This window comes from Silene latifolia, chromosome Y (assembly GCF_048544455.1).
Source record: "Silene latifolia isolate original U9 population chromosome Y, ASM4854445v1, whole genome shotgun sequence".
In the NCBI taxonomy this organism is placed as follows: domain Eukaryota; kingdom Viridiplantae; phylum Streptophyta; class Magnoliopsida; order Caryophyllales; family Caryophyllaceae; genus Silene; species Silene latifolia.
The window spans coordinates 58909344-58934924 of record NC_133538.1 but is presented as its reverse complement, the minus strand read 5'-3'; the positions used below and the strand labels follow the sequence as shown (position 1 = coordinate 58934924).

General features: G+C 38.1%; 1 protein-coding gene across 1 annotated transcript in view; it reads left to right on the top strand.

Annotated features, from left to right (window-relative positions):
• The window catches only part of LOC141628139 (uncharacterized), a 63212-nt gene that overhangs the window by 5151 nt on the left and 32480 nt on the right, over window positions 1–25581 (top strand). The window contains exons 5-7 of the mRNA XM_074441316.1: window positions 275–334; window positions 508–571; window positions 663–693. Coding sequence (XP_074297417.1) covers window positions 275–334; window positions 508–571; window positions 663–693 — 155 coding nt within the window. The remainder of the gene's footprint in view (window positions 1–274; window positions 335–507; window positions 572–662; window positions 694–25581) is intronic.

Here is a 25581-nt window from a genome sequence, read left to right as displayed (position 1 = left end):
GAAATTCGCGGGTGATACAATTACCATCATCATTACATTTTAACATTACATTTTAAGATGGCGATTGAATCGATTAATTTTAATTTGAAATTAAAATTGTAATAATCAGATGTGATGAGGTTCATTTTTAGGGTTCGTGGTTGGGAATATCCTCAATTACCTTCCATTGTGAGGGTTACTCGTCCTACTTGACTCGATAGGGCCTGTCGTCTTGGTTAGAAGGCTAAACAGGTCTCATATGTTTCATTCAATTTTTGTTGTAAATTGTTTTTAGGCTTCGTTGTGGTGCAGCAAATGAATCTAGAAAGTGCTCCATGAACAATGTTGGTTCGTTGTTGGTCAGAAACTAAGAATGGAAAGATGTTTTCCACTTGCCCAGTTCTATGATGCTTTCTTACATATAATATATTAGAGTTTAAATCAATAAGTTTGATCTCAATGGTCAATCTTTAGTTTTAAAACATTTTTGAAAGTTTTTGTAACATAAAAGTTCTCCCTGCTCTTCAGGTCTAAGAACTATCTGGCTGTAAGTGTTCTGAAGGTTTCCGTGGAGATGGCCACAGCTGTGAAGGTCATCCATTTCTATCCTGCTTTTTTTTTTTAGCTACTGATGTTTATCAGTGACTTGTAATGTGGTAATGTGTCATTCGAGGCATGTACAGGTTGCATCAGTTTATTTTCAAGTTATTTCAGGTACACATTGAGAAGAATGTATGTCACTCTCACGCAAATTATTTGTAGCGACTTTCTGGTGATCAATAATAATGTCGCTACAATGTTACTACGGATGTTATACTCGAGCGTATTTTGGGTTATGTTGGTTAATATCTATTTTTTTTACAACTATTAGGCTAATGTTCAAAGGTTTTCTCAAGGCCTCCCTAAAGGATGTGCAAATACCTCCTAGAGAACTTTAGTCTCGTCTGTCACCAATTATTCGTTATTCTTTAATTCTTTGTAGTACTCCGTACTTCCGTAGTATATAGTTGTAATATCTCGAATTTTAATACAATGACCCTAACCGTCTTGTAACGATAAACATATTGTGATACTGAAACTCAACGTAAATGAAGAGATTCAAAGCTTACGTAAATGAAGAGATTCAAAGCTTAAGTCATAATTTGTTTTTGTTCTTGCAATATCCACTTATCCAATAACTCTAGCAACAATATCTTAATCCATATTTTACTCGAGCTCAACTAACACTAATCATCTTACAGAACCATAAATGTCGCTAAACATGAATGTTTTAATTGCCAATGAGTTAGTCTTGTATTAAGAAATTTTAAACTAATATAGTTATAAATAGATCCAAACGCAATCCTATATTAAGGGTAAAAGTGATTACTTTAAGTTTCCATTTTAAAGTTGTTTACACTTTATAACTATCTCACATAAGCATTTGTGATTCCACAATATGATTAAAAATTCAATCTAATTCTATCATAAAATCATTAAACTTAGTAAAAATTTCACGTGAAATACAAACTTTCCTACTACCATTCATATCTTAAAAATCTCATTTCAAAAGTCTTGACTTTTTAAGGAAAAAAGAACACTATAAAAGAGTGTATCTGGCAAGCTAAAGGTATGTATCTAGTAACTTAAAAGAGTGTATCTAGTAAGGTAAAGGTATGTATCTAGTATTTTGCAGGAGTGTATGTAGATAGCAAAAGGTATGTATCTAGCACTTTTAAGGAGTGTATCTAGCTAGCTAGAGGAAAAAAGAATACTATGAAAGAGTGTATCTAGCAAGCTAAAGGTATGTATCTAGTAACTTAAAAGAGTGTATTTAGTGAGGTAAAGGTATGTATCTAGTAGTTTACAGGAGTGTATGTAGATAGCAAAAGGTATGTATCTAGCAGCTTAAAGGAGTGTATCTAGCTAGCTAGATGTATGTATTTTACAACTTAAATGAACTTAAATGAGTGTATCTAGCTAGCTAGAGGTATCTATCTAGCAACTTAAACGAGCATATATATATAGCTAGCTAAATGTATTTATCTAGCAACTTAAAAGACTGTATTTAGCAAACTAAAAGTTTCTATCTAGCTACTTAATGAGATCAAACGAGAGGGACATGTATCCTAAATTTAAGATGGGAAAGGGTTTAGGGTTAGATTAGCCTATTTAAAAATTATAAATATATTGGATGCAGTTGTTTGAAATACTCCTCAAAAAATAATAAAACATAATAACATAAATCGGAGGGAGTATTAAACAAAACTTGCTCAAAGAAACAAATTCAACGATGCTTTAAATCCTTGATGAATAGGAAAAGAGTGTCGTCTTTAAAGCCCGATATTATATAATAAAATAGTACTCGTATAACATAAACCATGGTCTACCAAGATAAAGAAAGAATGAAAGTTAGATATTCAAATTCTCATATTCGCCATTCGGGTGTTCACGTAACATGAGCATTAAGTGAAATAAGACTTGGACATATACCTAACTATATTTACAAACACAGAAGTTGAGCTTAAACATTTTAACAATTGATTAGAAACTAAATTTGACGAAAGTCCGATGACCTAAAATGCAAAGTAATACCAAGTAAATAGTTACTAAATGTCCGATTATCCACGTCTCGATCGATCGTCCTACCCACCGAAGAAAAGGCGATTTCTTTGAATCAGAAGTATGCTAATGGATTCATCTCCATTGGGTCACTACAATGTACATACATAGATCCATTCCTATTGAATGTGAACTGTAAGCTTCACATAGGTGGCCGCTAATAGCCGAATTGGCCATAATAACGTACACGAATGTATGTTTAGAAATAGATAGAAGGACTCCGAGCATTAAATCGGAGGATGCAAGGTGCGTAAAAACCTAAAAGACAAAGATGATTCTTGTACATGGCAATGTAATAATCATATTTTTGATTAGGCAGGGAGTAAATTATTCTCCATCTACTGTTAAACGACTTACACGAGAGATTTATGCAACTGATGATGAAAATAAATTATGGCTGACCACGAATCTGACTAACTTACGGTACGAACCGTGCCAGATACACATTATAGTGAAGTCAGATACACAAGTTAGTACATCCAAATACACATGTCAATTTATGTATCCATAACAGTATACTCGTGTACCTCAGGATACTATTGTGTGTATCAACAAACCACCACCCACTAATAGCACACCACCAAAATCCGCAACCCACGCCGGAGACATTGCCGACAACTCTATACGGTGCCGATGATAATAGAGAATATCACAAAAGCACCACATGAAACACCACCACTCCGTCACTATTACCACTCCCAACCTGAATTCATCATCTCCATCCATCCGTAGGACCTTCGCCGACCTGAATTTAACATTTCCCCGTCGACGATGGAACACCGACAACAACCACATCTATACCACTATAAAACACCATTAAACCACCATTAAACGACCATCTTGCGCCTTTCTTCTATCCACGAAACCCCACTCCTCGCTCCATCCACCAACAATACCCCACCGTTCGACCTCACATCCACGACATCATTTTCAACCGCACCTTACGCAGAAGCTTCCATTAATCTCAATTTTCTTTTCAATTTTTTGATTAGATTAATAGATTTATTAATATAGGAGTAGCAATGTAGAATATAAAAAAAATCATTGAAAAGACAACGAGATATGTGCTGACGGCGATGACGTGTTGGATCTCCAACGACTTTGCGGTGGTGGAGGGTAAAGGATTTACAAGCGGGAAAAAAAGGGGAGAGAAAGAGTAAACTATGAATTACGGCGAAACACCGGTAGGAGAGCCAGACATCTGACGGGTGCAAGGTCGATTCCAGTCCAAGTCGGAGCTCCGGTGCCGGCGAAGTTGGTTGGGTGTGACACTTGGGAGTAGCGTTGGGTTATGAATGATGGTGGGTGTATTCTGTTGGGACTTGGGTTTATTTTCATTTTTGACCGTAGATTTACTTCTTTTTTAAATCTAGTGGTCCTTACTTAGTTCGCACAGTTCGCGGGGGATCATATATATATATATATATATATATATATATATATATATATATATATATATATATATATATAGATTTAGGATCCGGTGAGAACGACTACTCGGTGCAAACGGTGAGAACAAACCTCAGCCCTTAGATTACCTAAATCAACGACCCATATTAGTGATATTACCCATCCTCTATCTCACAATAACCCCCACAAATTCAATTCCTAATCGTACAGTGTGATACAAGTCCACAATCCTAACATGTCAGGCAACCATTGTTGGAGGTCCAACATCACCTCGTCGGCGCCGGCGTAGTCAACTCCGCCAACGCAACTCGCCGGCCGGAGCAGTCAACCCCGTCGACAGTTATCAGGTACAACTTATTAGAGAACAAGCCGACAATTGATTCTCCATTCACAAAAGTATAGCCGACGATTTCATTAATACCCTCGCCGGTGGCAACTCCGACGGGCCACCGCTTATACCTGATCATCCATCACCCCGATTCCCTACGAGTCTCCAACGTCACCAACTCCGACAAAATCCACCGGCACCAACTCCTTTGTCGGACATCGATTAACATTTGACAAACTCATAGGTGACTCTCGCACACCATCACCGGTGGTAACTCAGGCACACCGACACCGTCTCTACCCGAACTCTTCCCCTTCGTTGGTTATCACATCTATTTCAATGTATCTACCCAAATATTTGATGTATCTAACAATTATACACAAAATTAGTTAGTAAGTACATTAAAAATGGTTTCAGATGCATCAATTTAGAAACCATATACACAACTTGCGTTTTGCTAAAACTTTTGTATTGAATTATAAAGAAAACTAAGACTCCCACTTTTCCTTACTTTTGTTGCTATTTTCTAATTTCCGGCGAGGAATGCGGGCTGATGCAAGCGACTTCAGGTGAGAGAAGTTAGAAGAATAAGTGTGCGACGATGGTGGTCGGCTCCTCGCCGGAGTTGTGAAGGTGATTGTGTGGTCATGGGTGAGTGGTAAGTGGTAAATAGGAATGACGGGTTTTTAAAATGAATGACCCTCAACATTTTGTGCGTGGGTTATACTTATTATAATGTTGTTATTAATTAATTATACACCAACTCCGGCAGCCTCTACCGTTCACTTTTCCCATCACCCTCAATCCATAATCACCCCGTCATCTTCCCACATCGTCGCTCATCAGATGCTGTCGCCGCTTACGATGATCAACAGCAACGTCGTCGAAGCACCATAACATCATCGGTAACTCAACTCCGGTGACCAACCCTTAACAATGCCGATCATGCAAGATTGCTTAATTAATCTCCAATTCGTATTAATGGTTTGTGCTACTGCTAAATTTGTGATTTTATCTCACCTCAACTACCGTTGTCGAGCCTCACCGGCGTGATGCTTCAAACGGTGACGGATCTTATTAACCTACACTAATATATTTATGTATCTATACTAATATTTGGTGTATCTAAACATTACTTTAATGTATCTTATCAGAGATACACAAAATTGTTTATCAGGTACATCAAAATTGCTCCGAGATACATCAATATATAAACCACATACACTAATTTCGTATAACTTCAGCAAGATGTTACGTTGATGAATTTGATAATGGTGAGTGACGGAGAAAGCGAGAGGCCGGCGATGTTGCCGCTTTCGTTTGGTATGATAATACAGATCTTCGGATTGAACATGTCGTCGTTTACTTTTCGACAAGTTGATCAGCGGGAGGATGGTGAAGATATCGTGGTCGAGGAGGTGGAACTCGAAGTCGGAGGAAGGAGAATCGGAATCTGGGGTTTGAGAATCATATTTTTTGGGGGGTTCGTGGTGCTCAATGGGATCACGGAGTTGCGCCAACATTGGGGAAGTTCGCCGGCGTTGTGATAGAAGGTGACGACAAGTAATGAGTGATGATGGGGAAGATATAACACCTATTTGTTGGTCACGACACCGTCGAGGTGAGTCGAACCTCCGGTGGTAGATCGTGATGGTAATAATGTGTGGCTGATCTTAATGATTAACAATGGTGAAAGGAACGAAGCTAGCAATTGAATTAAAATTGTTTTAATTAAAAGTTGGTTTTGGAGTTGCAGTTAGACAAAGAAAACAGGGAGCAATGACTAATGGGTTTATTTGATAATTTTATACTACGTATCATCCGTTCGTTTTATTCCCATCCAATGGTGGAGGGTTGTTCTCACCGTTCTCACCGAGTGCTCGTTCTCACCGGATCCCACCTCTATATATATATATATATATATATATATATATAGGATCACATGAGTCCATCCTATATTTTTGAGTCCCATGAGTCCATTTATGTATCACACGCTCTACACAAAAATATCACGATTTTTTCTAAATAAAAAAATAAATTATTCATCAGTTTTTTTTTTAAAGGCTAAGCTGTGATATTGTTTAGTTTAGCCTGTGATATTGTATTTGAGTCTGTGAGTCCTGTAAAAGAGTATCACAAGTTATACAAAACAATATCACCCCTTACAATAAACAATACCACTGGTTGCACCTAAACAATATCACGGGTTATACTATACAATATCACACACTGAACCTAATTTCGCCTTTCACTCCGCCTTTCACCATCTTCATTGTCAGTCACCGATTATACTATACAATAATACAATATCCCTCATCATGACTATTCTTCAATTATTACCAAACTCAATCAACCTACACACACCAACAACTCTGTATCAGATAAGCTTCCTCATACCAAGTTAAGCATAAGACGACATTGATAAACCAAAATTCAAAGAAGCAGAGAAATTATCTCGGACACATGGATAGAGACCTCAACATTTTGTATTCCCATCCAGCAACAAACTTAAAAGAGCAGTTTTATTTGACCCAAACGATCATCATTCTATGGCACATGCATTCTAAAACCCAGCAAATCGATAATAAACCTATTGAATGAAGAAAGATTATCATGCAAGGCCCACTGGCGCAGTACTATTAGCAATCAATGTCACCATAACATATACGAAGTACTCGTATTTCTTTGGTGGAATCAACACAAGCAGTACTATTTAAAATTACATATAAAAACATAATGAAGCACTAGGTGACCAGAAATAATTATACACTACTCCCTCGATCCCAAAAAATATTGATCACTTTCATTTAAGGTTCACATTGATGAAGAATAAATGGAATTTCTTGGTAATTAAAATCCCAATCTACAACTGTAGTAGATATGTACACCTCAATCACAACTCCAGCGAGGCTGCAACAAGTCTCCGTCGAGTCAACGACAAGTCTCCGGCGATGACGGCCTGCTGATGTGGTATGTGGGGTATGGTTATATGGGATTTGCGTGAGGTAAAGGAATCTTAAGGTGGGCGGTTGACTTGTGAGATCAACTTTTGATCTAACGGTTTCTATATTAGTGTAAGTTCGTGATATTCTTTTGTATAGTGTGTGATACATAAGTGGACTCATGGGACTCAAAAATATAGGTGGACTCACCGGATCTTGTCTCTCTCTCTCTCTCTCTCACTCTCTCTCTCTCTCTCTCTCTCTCTCTCTATATATATATATATATATATATATATATATATATATATATATATATATATATATATATAATTCGAAAACTAAGGGATTTCAATCAATAAAATAAATCTATAAAAAGTAATTATACTATATATAGTTTTAATCAATAGCGTTGTGTGATAGAGCTGACCAAGGGACTTCAATGTAAATATTAATGCGGCAGTAGTGAAAATAACAATAATTACGGCGAGAGTAGTGAAAGTAACAATAGTGAAAGTAACAGTAGCAATAACAAATGTAATAAAAGTAACAATACTAACAACAAAGAAAGTATATATGAGTAATTAGTTAACCAATCGATTTAAGTAAAAAAATATTAATAGCGTGAGTAGTGAACTTGTTTCATAATTTATTTCATCGTAATTTTAAGATATGTTATAGAAAAATATATTAATGATAAATTTATGAGGTATGCAACTCTAAAGTAGTTTTATTTAATTGAAAATAATTTTTAATGTTAAATAAAGGTAGCGCGGGCGGAGCCGGGCGCCAATAGCTGTATATCATATTTGGGAAATGGGGCGGTAAATTAAGCATGTGGGTTTGACGGTCAAGGTGTTGGGTAAGTACTAAATAGTAGGATAGCATAGGGTATGTACGTAGGGCTGAGCAAAACGGGTATCCGATCCAGATTTCAAAACCGGATCAGATATCCTATTATAAAATTATGAATTTTGGGGATTCAGACCCGGTCTGAATAATTCAGATATTCATAAATTTGGAATCCGATAATCTGGATATCCAGATTTCGGAGACCATATTTGATCCAGTTTTATAATGCTTAATAGAGTCCGCCTTAAGTTAGTTTTGTCTGTCTTGAAAAGTTAATTCAGTCCATTCCGGCCATAACTTACAAGTCTTAAAACCGCAAAGTTTACATGATAGCACTAATTTACAATGACTGAAAGTTAGATTTAAAAAAAAATGCATCATATTATTAAGCAAATGAAATCATCTCGACTGAAAATCAATTAATTTTTTTGAGGAAAGTAATTATAAAATGGACTGACATCAAATAAAGATTATAAAATAAGAGAAAGAAACTACCTCATGGACTGATAATAATGATGACTGATGAACTGGAGAATGGCGAGATGAGAATGAAAAAGACGATAGAGATTAATAGATTAGAGAGGCGAGATAAGAATTAGGGTTTAGGTTTGTTAGTTTGTGTAATTGTGTTTACTGACTTGCATAATGTGTGTCGTGGTTTGTTTTTAAGTTTTCCCTCTTATTTTAAATTTTTTAAAATTCGGATTGGATTCGGATATCCGGATTTCAAAATTTCTTAATCCACATCCGATCTAGTTTAATCGGAAAAAAACCGGATCGGATATCCAATTTAAATGGTATCCACATATTCAGATATTTTAGTTCAGATTTTGAATCGAATTCGGATAAAAAATTCGTATCGGATTTTTTTCTCTGCCCTAGTATTTAGTAGCCTAGTATGGTACAAACTATACAATATTGTATGAAAAATGAGATGTCACCGGGTGGTACTCAAATTGAGCGTCGGTATTATGGTAAATTACCTCGCTATTTTCATTTGCCTCCGCTAAAATTTTGAATTTCAAACTTCTTAGGAGAGCGTCTGAATACTTGGATTTCATTTTAAATGATCAATGTCAAATTTAAAAAGTGAAATCATGAATACCAAATTCAGATTCTTTGTTTGGGAAACAAAGAATTTGAAATTTAGAATTTGAAATCCAATTTCTATGTTTGGCAATACAAGGAATTTGAGAATCCAAGTTTGATCCAAACTCAATTTTCAAGTATTCACCTCACATTCCAAGGTCTTAGACCCTGTTCTTTCTGGTTTATTTTCAGCCTACTTCAATTCGATTCGATTCGGCTCGATTCGAGTTGATTCGATTGATTCGATTCGATTGATTGACTCCATTCAGTTTAGTTTAGTTCGATTCACTCCATTCGATTCGATTCGGCTCCATTGATTGATTGATTCAGTCCATTAAGTTCAGCTCATTTCAGCCTTACTCATCTTAAATTTAATAGTTATTATTAATTTTGTTATCAATAATACTATTTTTTTAATATTATTCTTTATTATTATTATTATTATTATATTTAATAATAGTGTTAATAATAATGTTATTAATAATTTATTTATTATTATTATTATGAATATTATTATTAAAATGAATAATATTGTTTTTGTTGTTGTTGTTAAAATGAATAATAATGTTAATAATAATATTATTTATTATTATTGTTGTTATTATTATTATTAGTAGTAGTATTGTTGTTGTTGTTGTTATAATTATTGGTATTATTATTATTAAAATTAATAACATTTATTATTAATATTATTGATGGGGCACGCCCAACCGACTTGACCCAGTAGCCAATACGGAGTCATTCAAGTCAACACGCTTGCCAACATGGTTACGGATTCGCTTGATACTCTACGAATCACGAATTGTTAAAAGCGAATTCTATCAACTGATTACTGAAAATACATATAACACATTTTCTATAAGCGAATCGCGAATCGATAAGGCGTATTCATAGCGAATATGGTAACTATGCTTGCCAGCCATCATTTGAGGTACACATAGAAATCTATAAATACCTCATTATTCACCCATCAATGGTAAAATACTTCTCACCAACAACTTCCTCTCTCTAGAAGTAAGACTATTCGAGCTACTATGAGAGGGCACAGAAACCTTAGCTTCAAGCAAGGTCCCAACTATCTAACAGTACCGTAAGGCATCAGAGAAGGACCTATTGCGAACCCTCGGAGGCCCTATTTGTTACGCGTGAAAGATCCATCCGGAGAGAGCAAGCATAGGTTCGAGGTGCCATCGTCTGAGAGGAGCGCGTTGACCCGACCCGGATTCGAGCAACGCTTACTTGAGTGTTTTTATTCGAAACAATTATTTTTACTAATATCATTATTAATATTGACATTATTATTTATTATTGTTATTAGGAATATTATTAGTAAAAAATTACTATTTTTTCATTATTATAATTTATGATTATTCATATACTCCTCCCTCTATCCCGGTCAATTGTTGTCCTTTGGTTTTGGCATAAAGACCAAGGAAAGAGGAGTGGCCAATTATAAAATGACAAGCGGACCAAATTGAGTGTGAATGATCAAATTGTTCATCAAGTTCATTCTTAAAATAGAAAGGACAATAATTGAATGAGACACCCCAAAATAGAATAGGACAACAAATTACCGGGACAGAGGGAGTATAATATTATAATTTTTTTCTTAAAAATATTAATTTTAGTATAAATAGTATTATACTATGAATATTATTATTATTATTATTATTATTATTATAGTTGATAATAACAATAATATTAAATATTATTATTATTATTATTATTAATATGATTATTTGATTGATTCAACTTTCAATTGACTTTATTGATTCGATTGATTATTATTCTATTGATTGATTGATCCATTCGGCTCCATTGATTCAGATTCGATTCAGATTCAGCTCCATTCAGATTGAGTTCATTTGATTGACTTCATTCGATTGATTGATTGATTCGACTCTCAAAAAGTCGAAAAAGAACAGGGCCTTACACTAAAATTTTCCACACTTCAACATAAACAAAATAGTGCGAAAGTGGTAAATGACCCCCTTAAGTTTGCTTCAATGTGAGATTAACCCCCTCAACTTTGCTTTTGAGAAACACAACCCCCTTAACTTTGCTATAAAGTGAAATCGAATCCTTTATATTTTTCTGGTCAAAATCTCACCGGAGTGTTAATTTCTCAGCAATATCTCATATGTTGTACATACTACGTATAAATTACACCCTTTTTACTCTATACTTTATACAAACTAGTTGGTTCACCAAAGGTATTTATATCTCTGTAGTTTTATTTCTTGATCGTAAATCACAAAAGTCACTAAAAGAAACACACGCAAATTTTTTTAATCCCGGGACAGTCTGTAAATAAGGGGACAAAAGTTAAAAAGAAAAAAGATATTATTATTTTGCGAGTTGTTTGCCAAGAGGTTTATTCTCACCTGTTTAAACTTTATAGCAACAAAAGTAGTTTTAAATTAGTATTTATTAGGTAACACCATAAAGTATTCAAAATTGATAGAGTGTCAACTGTAATAGGAAAAATAATCAAACTGATGCAAAGCGAATACTTGTTCTAACATAATTGTGAGATTTTGAAGCGGATACTTGGTTGTTCAAACATTACTCTGGAGACCCAAAGTACAAATTTTTCGAGTATTTGGAGATTTGAGTGCCTTAATTTGAATCGATGAACGCTATACAAATAAGCATATACTGCTTTACATAGTAAACATTAACCAATGTATCAACCTCTACATAACAAAAGATGTAGGCATATTGCTCTCTCACGACTCTTCTAGTGTGATACCATCTTATCTTCTTGCTCAAGCTTGGCTAAAATCGCTTGTTGGACCCTTCAAGTTATTGTTTAGAGTCCTGAAGTAGAAGACATGTGACATATTGTAGAACAAGCCACCCGCGCCGCGCGCATCCGCGTGTTGGAAATTTAGGCGGCGACACTTCTCCTACGGAACCTTGGTAAAGCAAAGCACATCATGGGCTGTTACCGATTTGAAAGGCATTGAAACCGGTGAATGGTTTGAAAAAGGCTGCATTTGTGGAGTCGCCACCAATTTTTACGGAAAATTGGAACCGTTTGAATACTTCATGTCATGTCAAGACACGTGTGTGTGACATGAACACTAAGAAATTCGTTACCCTTAGCACTCTATGTCTAGAATGACTGGTCGGTGTTGATTCCCTCGTGGGGTTTAGTTTTTCAGTACTTGTCGTTAGGAGCACCTAGACCAAAACACAATTTATAATTTCACAAACAACTCTACACTTATTAAAGAGGCAAGTAAAGGTCGGATCCCAAGGGACGGGAATTGAGATGAGATTTCTATTGTAACTAGTGGTGTCTTAAGGGTGTCACAATTGGGGTTTGAAGTAGAAGATCACTAAACTAAATAGCAATGAAAGTAAACAAGCAAGATGAATTAAAAGGGATGTAAACAAATGATAAAAGGCACTAGGGTGTCATGGGGTCATAGGGAATTCATGGGAATTGATCATACAAACATATTCTCAAGTTATAAGCAAGCAATTATTGTTGTGATGGATCAAGTTGGTTTATATCTTACAATCCTAGGAAAGTTTGGGTCCCGGAGCCGAATCGATTAGATTATACAACACCTACAAGTCGACTTAATCTTCCCTACTCAACAATATGCAAGGTCTAATGAGACTCGAGTTGGTTTATGTCTTACAAGTCTCATTGAAAAGATAGGTGATGGGTAAAAAATGCAAGGATTCATAGGCTCACATTTCATCAAACATAACATGTGCATAAGTTGAGATCACGACAAGCAAGTAAATAAACTATGAAAGCATATTAATTTAAGCATGAATCATTCCCCATGTTGGTTTCCCCTAATTACCCATTAACCCTAGCTAAGGAAACTACTCACTCATTATCATGTTGAACATGCTAGCAAGGTTGTCAATCATACCAACAAAGTGAAACATGATGAATAAATGAAAGTGATTAACAATAATTAAAAAGGGATTAAGAGAATTATACCTACTAATGATTCCAATAACAAAGCAAAGAATAAAAGAAGTACTTGATGCTTGATTGAGAGGTTGTCAATCTCCCAATAATAACCCAAATAATCTTCAATTACTCAAAATAAAGGATGAACAAGAGAGAGATTAAGGAAATAAATCTTGTATTAAAACTTGATTAAATGTTGATTACAAGATTAAAGAGAGATTTGATTGATATTAACTACACTAAAGATTGCTAAGAAGAACATACTCTTCTAATTAGACTAATGGGGTATTTATAGTGGGGATTAGGTGCATGAATTAGGGTTAACTAAGGGCTTAAATGACGATTAAGTCCCTTGTTGAGGAATCGCCGGTCTCTTTAGGGAGACTCCGGTCTCTAGAAAAAGATGTGCATCCTTCCTTGAAGCTTGAAGAAGACGAAATGGGATTGTCTGAGAATCCGGGCGTCTTCACGGGACGGGCGGGTTTGGCAGCTTCTGGACGGGCGTCCAGAAGGGAAAGACGGGCGTCTAGCTGAGGAAGACGCACGGGTTGTGGGTGGTGGACGGGCGTCTTCAGGGGAAGACGAACGGATTGTTAGGCAGTTTCTTTCCTTCTTCTTTTCTTCCTTTTTCTTCATAAAATCCTTGAGGATTTCCTCGGGGATGCAAGGATCTTTTCTCATCATTGCCCATCTACTATAGTATGTACAAAGGCCTTCTAATCTTGTCTCTCCTTGATGCTTGGTCATTGAATTCAATCAGTTTAGCCTCATTTTGCCATGAAAATGCAAGGTTTGCACTCCTTTCCTACCAAGGACACAAAACCTCAAAGAATATGCAAAACAAAGAACTAAAGACAATAAATGACCCAAATATGCACTAAAAAGCATGGGAACAAGGCTAATTCGGGGACTAAATATGCTTTAATTATGGTCACATCAAATATCCCCAAACCGAACCTTTGCTCGTCCCGAGTAAAGAGGTGACAAAGACTAGGACCATTATTTAAACTAACCTAATAACATAGCCGATATGAGACAATTAGCGGGTCTCAATCTGCCCCTTCAACTCACAACAAGACAACCATGGGGTAGGATGCCTTCTTGCAAGGCAAGGTGGGTCTTGCCAAAATGGCGACACATCCAAACATTAAGCACACAAAATCAAGTAATGGATGCATCTACAAAAGAATAGCCACTTTCCTCATATAAGTGGCGGAAATTATCTACAAGGGAAGTAATTCAAGGGTACACATTCCTTCATAGATGCAATTTATTCAAACTACTAAGCCTAGAAGGATACCAATAAATCACCTCCAAGTTGTGTCAAGCTAGGGTACCTTTGTCCTCAATCGTTAAATTCTTTTGTCAAGAATAGACTCCCTATAGTGTTAGAAACACTGGAGGATCGCGGAATTCCCCCTCTTGCCTAGACAAGAAGAAGGGTCGTCCCCTCTCTACCATGCACAAAAATGGATACAGTGGATAAAGGGATCAATAGATATTTGAGTTTCACTTTGGGAGATTGCTTTTGTTGTTGTTTTTCCCCCCAATTTCTTGTGGCATATAACATTTGAGAACACTTTCTTGCCATTTCTTTTCGATTTTTGGCATTTCAACACTTGACAAATTTTCAACTTTTCTTTGCATTTCTTTTGAACATTTTCAAAGTCACCCCATATGTAGTGAGGGTGCCTTATATTTGAAGCTTTAGGAGTTCTATTTTTGCATCTCTTTTCATTTGATGCATTTTTTTGCAAACTTTCTTTCACTTTTCATTTCATTGAACTCAAATTGATTTCTTTTTGTGCCCATTCCCTTTGATGACAAAAATGTGGTAGAACATGGATGATGGATACATGGTTTCAAGGGTCACCTTGGAATAAACGGTAGCCAAGGAGTTATTACACCACAAGGTACTCTTGACTAGGCCTTAATCCTTGGGTCAAAGAATACTAGCATGACACATCCTAGGGTGTTTTACAGGTATTCTAACAAGCAAAGTCTTAAGAAGAAAAAGCATCTACTAGGGCCTTATATACACTTGTCAAGCTTCCCAAGTAGACGGTTTCGCAAAATTTTTCTAACATGCAAACTACATGCCATGATGCAACTAGCATATAAACATCCTAATGCAAATGATTCTACCAACTAATATGACATATAAACTAAATGCAAGTCCTAAGTTCACATTGTTATATTGCATCAATCAAAATAAAGCCACATAGTCATTAACATAAAGAAGAAAAAGGAGATTGGAAAGATCATACCATGCGGTCTTCAATGATCCTCATGTCTCGGATGTGGCGTAGTCAATCAATGTGAACAAGGATAAAACAAACACAATATATACAACAATATATATAAGACTACACTACAAAGGAAATGAACTTGTTTTTGGTTTTTCAATTTTTCAAATTTTTATGGTTTTTTCGAAATTTTTTGGTTTTTTTGGATTTTTGAATAAAAGTTAAGTTAGAATTCCCCATCCCCACACTAATATGGGCATTGTCCTCAATGGCCAAAATGATGGGAAATCATGCAAGCATGATGCATGAATTCTACACTAAATGCAAGCTATACTAATCTATACTACATGATGCATGTGTTTTTGTTTATGACGGAGAGCGTAATTTAGATTACCTCCCGTTGCGTATGCATGTACTTCCCCAAACCGAGATAGCCATTATTTCTAATGTCCTAAAGTTAGGGTACTTCATGCACACAAGATGCAATGCATGAAACTAAATTTGTCATTTTGGATTTTCAAAAGTGGGAACAATGAAATAAGAACACCTCAATGGGGCCAAGGTGTTAGTCCTCTATGTTGCTAGGACTCTCCAACCATGACAAAGTCAAAAAATGTACAAGTTAACAAAACATAAACTTCTTTCACGAAAATTGAAACTAAAGAGAGGAGATGATGAAATTTCACTTAAGCTTGAGATGGGTGCCTCACGCCCGCTCCATCTAGCTATGAAGAGATCCTCTAGAGATTGCCGTCATCTCCCTCTAGATCAGTATCCCATATTTCCTTAGATGCATCACTTGTATTTGGGTCCATGAACTCGTCCTCTTCACTTCCAAGCTCCACCGTGTCCCCTCCGCAAGAATTGTTGCTCCCTTCCTCTTGTCGCCCGTTTGCCCCTTCATTTGCCCTCTCCGAATTGGGGAAGAGTAAATCCATTTGTGCCCAAGAGGCAAATGCTCCCTCCTCACTAATCTTTTCCCTTTGAATCATATCGTAGTATTGAGGATAGAGTGCATAATAATTGTCCACGGTTGCTTCATATTGTCGGAAGTGCAAATCTTGTAGAATTCCCGTTACAAAGTCATCACGGGGAAGGATAAAGGCGTTGGGATGGTTGTACGGTTGATAAGGAAATGGGTAGGGAGGCACTTTGATTTTCTCATCTTGAGGTTGTTGCTCTTGTTGTTGTTGTTGGGGATTTGGAGGTGGTGGTGCTTGCATTGCTTGGGTTTGGGTTTGGAGGGATGAGGTAGGATGGGATCGGTGATAAAGGTCCTCTTCTTGGTGAGATTCTTGGTAGGCCGGTCATTGGTAGGTAGATTGGATCGCTTCCTTTCGTTATCCACTTGATCCTTTTATCAACCCCCTCAAGGGTTATCCAATGATGATGAATAAGAAGAAGGTCTTCATTTATTCTTGTATTTCCGGAAAGAGGAGCATACTCATTATTTTCATTGAATTTTGGATTGAAATGCTTTGCAATCTTCGTAATGAGCCCTCCATTAACAATGTGTCTAATCCCATCATCATCACCGTTCCTAAACTTTGCCCACTTTTCGAGTAGCATAAGAGGCGCATTGAAGCGGTACCCACCCCTTCCTTGGATATTGAGATAAGACTCCAAGAACACAAGGTCAAGTTCGTTCACTATTGCCGGATCTCGGCGAGCAAGTAGTGTGCCGGAAAGGAACCGGTAAGTAAGTCTTAAAATAGGATTTTGAATGTGGAAAGCTAGACACTCCTTGATGTACATGAAATCTCGGCCGGTCATAGCCCTCCATAGGGGTGCAACACTATATCTCTTTGGTTTTGATGTCCGGGTAGGCGAGACATCGAGACCAAGCACATTAGCAAATTCCACTAGAGTCATCATTCTTGAAACACTTTCCAACCTAAATTCTATGCATATTGTTCTATTGAAGGTTGTAATCTTCAAGAAGCTCAAAAATTCAAGCACAAGGGATCAGTAAGTTTGCTCATGCATGTGGAAAAGGGTAGAGAGACCAAACAACTCAAAAAGAGCTTCCATTTGGTGATAAATCCCAATTTTCCTCAAAGTATCATGACATAAAAACTTAGTAGGGAGAATGTTCTTACGAAGAAGCCGGTGGAAAACGAGTCTTTGCACATCATTGACGAATTCAACATTTGAGAAATCATCAAGTCTAGTAAGATCCACAATTTCTTCATGCTCCTTTCTTAATGTGTTGATATGGGAGGTAGAAAAGCTTCCTCTTAACCTTGGTCTTCTCCTATCCCTAAAGGAAGATCCCTTTGGTGGCATTATTTGATTATTGAGTTGGAATTTTTGATTTGTTAAAGTATAAAGATGCTCCTTGTGGATTGAATGTTGCCTTTGGAACCCTAGAAAATTGGGGCTTTTTAATTTTGTGGGGTAAAAGAGTGATTGGGATATGCTTTGGAGTCATAAGGAGGTGGGTTTTTATAATACAAGTGGAAGAAGGGGTGATGTGTCACAAATTGTGTGGTTGGGTGTAATAAAAATAGGAAAAATCGTGGTTGATTTACCGCAGGAAGACGAGCGGATTCGAGCATAAGACGCTCGGATTCCAGCGTTTCGGGGCGAGCGGTTTTGAGGGAAGACGCCCGGATTCTTCCACAGTTGATTCTCCAAAAATATGACGTCGCCAATATGGGCGTCTCGACCCCAAGACGCTCGGATTTTCTTAAAGGAGACGAGCGTCTTTTCCAAAAGACGGGCGGATTCTGAGAAAGGAACCTTTCTTGTTTTTCACAGGCAAAAAGACGGACGTCTTTCTGCCAAGACGGGCGGATTCCTCAGGATGAGCGTCTTCTCTACCAGGACGCTCGGATTCTTCGGCAGTCCCAAAATTCCAATTTCACAGCCTAAAAGGACGGAGGGATTCTGCTAAAGACGCCCGGATTCCCGCGGGACGGGCGTATTCCAAGGAAGACGCTCGGGTTCCTTACTTGCGGATTTTCCTTTGATTTCCTTCCTTTTCATAAATGCTTCCCCACACTTGAAGATTGGTTCCTTCCTTCATTCAAAATTCGTTAGTGACCCTCCCTCACTTACTCTTATGAAAAGAGTTTATGTTTATAATTAAAGGAATGCAATAAAATTATAAATACAAGTTAGAGGGTTAGTATATTTACAAGTGGTGGTTTAGGGAGGACTCCACCAAACTCTCCCTTTGATGGTTCTTTCAAGGATGAGAATGCCCGAGGTAGGTGACCTCGACCTCTCCAATAAACGCTCCCTCATAGTATGGCTTCAACCTTTGACCATTGACCTAGAACTTGCTTCCATCTTCCGCCTTGATTTCAAAATCCCCATATTTTCAAACTTTGGTTATCACATAGGGACCCATCCATCTACAGTTCAATTTTCCCGTAAAAGAGTCGGTACCGGGAATTGAATAGAAGGACTTTATCCCCTTTGTGCAAGGCTTTTTGTTTAATCCTCTTGTCATGGAGCAATTTTGTCCTTTCCTTGTAGATCTTGGCATTTTCATAGGATTGTAGTCGGAATTCCTCCAACTCTTGAATTTGAATCATCCTCTTTTGACCACTCAATTTGAGATCAAGGTTAAGTGCTCGGATTGCCCAAAAAGCTTTGTACTCCAATTTGATTGGCAAGTGGCATGCTTTTCCATAGACAAGCTTGTAAGGGGAGGCTCCTATGGGAGTCTTATAGGCCGTCCTATAAGCCCAAAGAGCTTCATCAAGCTTTGTGCTCCAATCTTTTCGGGTCTTGTTCACAACTTTCTCAAGGATTTGCTTGATCTCTCTATTCGAAACTTTAACTTGACCGCTTGTTTGAGGATGGTATTCCAATCCGGTTCTATGTTGAACACCATATTTGGTCAAAAGAGATGCGAGTTTCTTTTCATGAAAATGCGTTCCTCCATCACTTATGATTGCTCTAGGAACTCCAAATCTTGGGAAGATTATTTTCTTGAAGAGTTTGGTGACCGTTTTTGCATCATCATTTGGAGTGGCAATTGCCTCCACCCACTTTGAGACGTAGTCTACGGCCACAAGGATGTACTTATTCCCATTGGATGTCACAAACGGACCTTGGTAGTCGATCCCCCAAACATCGAAGATCTCCACCTCTATAATGCCCCTTTGTGGCATTTCGTTCCTCCAAGAAATATTCCCCGAAGCATCACAATGAATGATGAATTCCCTCGTGTCTTGAAACATTGTAGGCCAATAGAAGCCCGATTGAAGAATTTTTGCAATGGTCCTCCTTGCTCCATGGTGCCCACCGTAGGGTGATGAGTGACACCCTTCCAAGATTCCTTGGACTTCCCATTGTGGGATGCATCTCCGGTAGAGCCCATCACTAAACTCCTTGTAGAGGTTTGGGTCATCCCAAAAGTACCTCTTTACTTCGAATAGGAACCTCTTTCTTTGGTTGTGGTTTAAATTTGGAGGGAGTACTCTTCCAACAATATAGTTGGCATAATCGGCAAACCATGGGGTGATGTGCCTTTCAATTTGTGTTTGAATGGCCATCAAGATATCGTCAGGAAATGAGTCATTGATCGGTGTTTCTCCATGTTCATCATGAAACCGGATCCTTGACAAGTGATCCGCCACTACATTTTCGGGTCCTTTCTTGTCTCTTATTTCCAAGTCAAATTCTTGAAGAAGCAAAATCCATCTCAACAATCTTGGTTTTGCGTCCTTCTTTATCAAGAGATGTCGGAGAGCACGGTGATCCGAAAAGACAATCACCTTGGATCCAAGTAAGTAGGAACGGAATTTGTCTAAAGCATAGACAATGGCATGAAGCTCTTTCTCGGTGGTATCATAATTCACTTGGGAGGGATCAAGAGTCTTGCTTATATAATAGATGGCATGAAGATCTCTTCCTACCCGTTGGCGAAGAACCGCTCCAACGGCATAATTACTAGCATCACACATAATCTCGAATGGTAGTTCCCAATTTGGAGGTTGAATGATTAGTGCCGAGATTAGTGCTTCCTTGATTCTATTAAAGGCTTCAACACACTCATTAGTGAAATGGAATTGGGCATCTTTAAGTAAGAGTTGAGTGAGGGGTTCGCTATTTTTGAAAAATCTTTTATGAAACGGCGATAGAAACCCGCGTGACCGAGAAAACTTCTCACCCCTCTAACATTCACGGGAGGTGGGAGTTTCTCTATCACCTCAACTTTAGCTTTATCGACCTCGATGTCCTTTTCCAAAATTAAATGACCCAAAACAATTCCTTCATTGACCATAAAGTGACACTTTTGCCAATTTAAAACAAGACTAACATCTTCACATTTTTGCAATACAAGAGAAAGATTATGCAAACATGAGTCAAAGTCCTTTCCATAAACGCTAAAATCATCCATAAACACTTCCATTATGGTCTCTAGGTAGTCGGAGAAGACACTCATTATGCATCTTTGGAAAGTGGCGGGGGCGTTACATAAACCAAAAGGCATCCACCTATATGCAAAAGTACCATAAGGGCATGTGAAGGTGGTCTTATGTTGGTCATCTGGGTGTATAGGGAATTGAAAGAATCCCGAATACCCGTCAAGGTAACAAAAGAATTTGTTGGAGGCTAACCTCTCAAGCATTTGGTCAATGAATGGTAGGGGGAAATGATCCTTTCTTGTTGTGGAATTCAATTTTCGATAGTCAATACACATACGCCAACCGGTGATCTTCCTTGTGGGTATTAGCTCATTCTTTTCGTTTGTCACTACCGTGGTACCTCCTTTATTAGGTACCACTTGAACGGGGCTAACCCACAAAGAATCCGATATGGGATATATGATTCCCGCATCAAGTAATTTCATAACCTCTCCTTTAACAACTTCTTGCATGTGGGGGTTCAATCTTCTTTGAGGTTGAATGGTAGGTCTATAGTCCTCCTCTAGATGAATTCTATGCATGCAAAAGTTGGGACTTATCCCCTTAAGGTCATCTAGACTATAACCTATAGCCTTCTCATGTTGTTTCAACACATCAAGCAATTTTCCCAATTGGTTCTCACCAAGTCTATCATTAACAATCACGGGTTTGGTCTTTGATTCATCAAGGTAAGCATATTTCAAATTTGGGGGAAGGGGTTTTAGAGTAGGAATTTGTACCTCACTTTCCTCCTTCGGAGTTTCATTGAGAATTTGCTCCATCTCCATTAGACATTCCATTCTCATGATGGCATATTCAACTTGTTCTTCATTCTCATCAATCTCATCACCTTCGAATTCCATGACGAATTCCTCTTGCTCTTGAGCTTGTAAGATGTCTTCTAGGATGGATTTCTCATCTTCTATAGGTTGACATGCTTTCACAAGGATGTTATGCACTAATTCAGATTGTGCATGAGTAAGTTCTTTGTTAGCTAGAGCGGCCTCAAAAAGATCTACTTCCAATTCCCAATACATATTTTTAGCCTCACTTGCTTCCAAGGCTTCCAATGCTTGCATGGGATCTTTGAAGAAAGGTATACTTAAGTGGTCCTCTACAAAACAATCTATAAGGTCCATCTTGCAAAATATCAAACAACTTGAAAATAGTTAGAACGAACCTTGAGGAGTTTTACTTCCCCAAGGCAAAGAAAGACACAACTAATAACAATATAAGAAAATCTAAATCAAGTTAACACCGTCCCCGGCAACGACGCCATTTTTGGTCGGTGTTGATTCCCTCGTGGGGTTTAGTTTTTCAGTACTTGTCGTTAGGAGCACCTAGACCAAATCACAATTTATAACATCAAAAACAACTCTACAATTAGTAAAAAGGCAAGTAAAGGTCGGATCCCAAGGGACGGGAATTGAGATGAGATTTCTATTGTAACTAGTGGTGTCTTAAGGGTGTCACAATTGAGGTTTGAAGTAGAAGATCACTAAACTAAATAGCAATGAAAGTAAACAAGCAAGATGAATTAAAAGGGATGTAAACAAATGATAAAAGGCACTAGGGTGTCATGGGGTCATAGGGGATTCATGGGAACTGATCATACAAACATATTGTCAAGTTATAAGCAAGCAATTATTGTTGTGATGGATCGAGTTGGTTTATATCTTACAATCCTAGGAAAGTTTGTGTCCCGGAGCCGAATCGATTAGATTGTACAACACCTACAAGTCGACTTAATCTTCCCTACTCAACAATATGCACGGTCTAATGAGACTCGAGTTGGTTTATGTCTTACAAGTCTCATTGAAAAGATAGGTGATGGGTAAAAAATGCAAGGATTCATAGACTCACATTTCGTCAAACATAACATGTGCATAAGTTGAGATCACAACAAGCAAGCAAATAAACTATGAAAGCATATTAATTTAAGCATGAATCATTCCCCATGTAGGTTTCCCCTAATTACCCATTAACCCTAGCTAAGGAAACTACTCACTCATTATCATGTTGAACATGCTAGCAAGGTTGTCAATCATACCAACAAAGTGAAACATGATGAATAAATGAAAGTGATTAACAATAATTAAAAAGGGATTAAGAGAATTATACATACTAATGATTCCAATAACAAATCAAAGAATAAAAGAAGTACTTTATTCTTAATTGAGAGGTTGTCAATCTCCCAATAATAACCCAAATAATTTTCAATTACTCAAAATAAAGGATGAACAAGAGAGAGATTATAGAAATAAAACTTGTATTAAAACTTGATTAAATTTTGATTACAAGATTAAAGAGAGATTTGATTGATATTAACTACACTAAAGATTGCTAAGAAGAACATACTCTTCTAATTAGACTAATGGGGTATTTAAAGTGGGGATTAGGTGCATGAATTAGGGTTAGCTAAGGGCTTAAATGACGATTAAGTCCCTTGTTGAGGAATCGCCGGTCTCTTTAGGGAGACTCCGGTCTCTAGGGAGACTCCGGTCTCTAGAAAAATATGTGCATCCTTCCTTGAAGCTTGAAGAAGACGAAATGGGACTGTCTGAGAATCCGGGCGTCTTTAGCACGGGACGGGCGGATTTGGCAGCTTCTGGACGGGCGTCCAGAAGGGAAAGACGGGCATCTTTGGGTGGTTTTGCCCGGGCATCCAGCTGAGGAAGACGCACGGGTTGTGGGTGGTCGACGGGCGTCTTCAGGGGAAGACGCACGGATTGTTAGGCAGTTTCTTTCCTTCTTCTTTTCTTCCTTTTTCTTCATAAAATCCTTGAGGATTTCCTCAGGGATGCAAGGATCTTTTCTCATCATTGCCCATCTACTATAGTATGTACAAAGGCCTTCTAATCTTGTCTCTCCTTGATGCTTGGTCATTGAATTCAATCAATTTAGCCTCATTTTGCCATGAAAATGCAAGGTTTGCACTCCTTTTCTACCAAGGACACAAAACCTCAAAGAATATGCAAAACAAAGAACTAAAGACAATAAATGACCCAAATATGTACTAAAAAGCATGGGAATTGTGGACATGGCCCACCTACACGCCTAGCCAATATGTGGACGTGTAGTGGTCTTTTGAAAGCCACGCTCGGAGGCGTAAAAATGCCTTCGACCGGATCATTTTAGATCGGTCGGTTTCGTCTTGGTAAGGGTCTCGAAACGATTAGAGATGTTCGAAGTCGCCACCAAGCATTTGTGGGATGCTTGGAACCCGTTCGAATTCCACTTTATACCTCGGTCAAATCAAAGCAGAAAGCAGTGTTTGACATAGGTACTAAAGATAAGGAAATCGTCCCTCTTTAGCATCTTATCTCTAGAATGACTCTCGTACGCCCTGGATAAGGTCATCCACTATCCAAAGTTTTTGAGTAAGAGGTGAAGGTACGTATTGGGAAGCCCTTTAATCAGACGCCCAATCCCGCCCGCGTTTAGCGGCCTCTACTGATCGATCTTGGTTGGTTGAATGCAAAAGTTCATAAAACGGTTTAAATGCATGAATGCGCATCCAATAATTTAAACCTAACATGTGTGAGCTTTCTAAGTTGGTTGGTTTTATCCACGTATCAAGTATAAGATGTCGAGTTGGATTAATGATTGATTTGCATGCAAGATGGAAATTAAACATCAATTTACCCTATTAGGTTTAGGGTGCATAACATGATCCATTTGTCTTGGTAAGGCATTTTGCAAATATGGTTTTGAATAATCGAATAGTCATCTGATCCGTCCTATATCCGGGTTATCCGGAGTCGGGATCGTCCTAGACTAATGCTGGAAGGGAACAGGCCCTGTACCAGACGGCTATAAGAGGCGCGAGCCAGCCGGCGGTGTAGTGGTCGAAGTGGTAGGTCAAGTGGTTTAATGCACGATGACGGTACCAAACAATGTGTAAGGCTCGTGTTTACGATCGGTAGGTCGTAAACACGCGTCGGATTGTGACTTTAGAAGTCGACTCGAGAATTTTAAGGGAGAAAAGAGGGGGCGGACACTCGCGTAATTCTCTAATAAGTGGCATTTGAGGGGTATTTATAGGAGAATGAGTGGTTGTGTGAGTTTTGAGCGACGTGGCCACCTGGGTTGCTCAAAGAGGCGCAAGCCACGTCGCGGTACTTCGAGTTGTGTTGTCACTATCACAACAAACGCAATCATGATTTGTTCTATCTTAGGTTTTGTAGTCATATGTTTGGTACTTGACCAACATGAATCCGGGAAAACTTAGCATAGAAGGCTTTGAGATAATTTGTTTTTGTGGTTGACTCGGTTTGACTCGTTGTTGGAGTTGGGATTTGAATTTTTGAGTCGGTTTTTGGTCCGGTGTCGGTTTTGACTCTAGTTAGTGTCATTGCGACCCCGTCGTCGTGCATTAAACACTCCAGGTATTTTTGAAATGTTTTGAAATGTTATATTTTCGAAATCGTTTTAAGTTTTCCGACGTAAAGTTGTACACAAACTGCCGATCAAACGCTGCGATCCCAAAACATGTTGTAGTCCGATAATCATCGAGTGTTTGTTGGAGTCTCAGCAGATACTGGATATCTACAGAGCCCCCACTTTGACTGAGGCTTGGATAGGGCGAAAGTCAAAGTAGAGTCCCCAGGTCAATCGAAGATTACAACATGAAGACCCAAGCGACGTCGAGGCGGCTCGAAAGGATTCGGGCCAAGGACCTGCCGTCGGGAAAGGCGACGCCCAGGCGACTCGAGGGTATGAGTCAAGGACCTGTCGTCGGGAACATTTTAGAGTCTGTCGACTGTCCTTGCGGGTCGTTTAAAGTCCGTAAGACTACGTACGAAGCCTCGCCAGCTATAAGAAGGAGTCATAC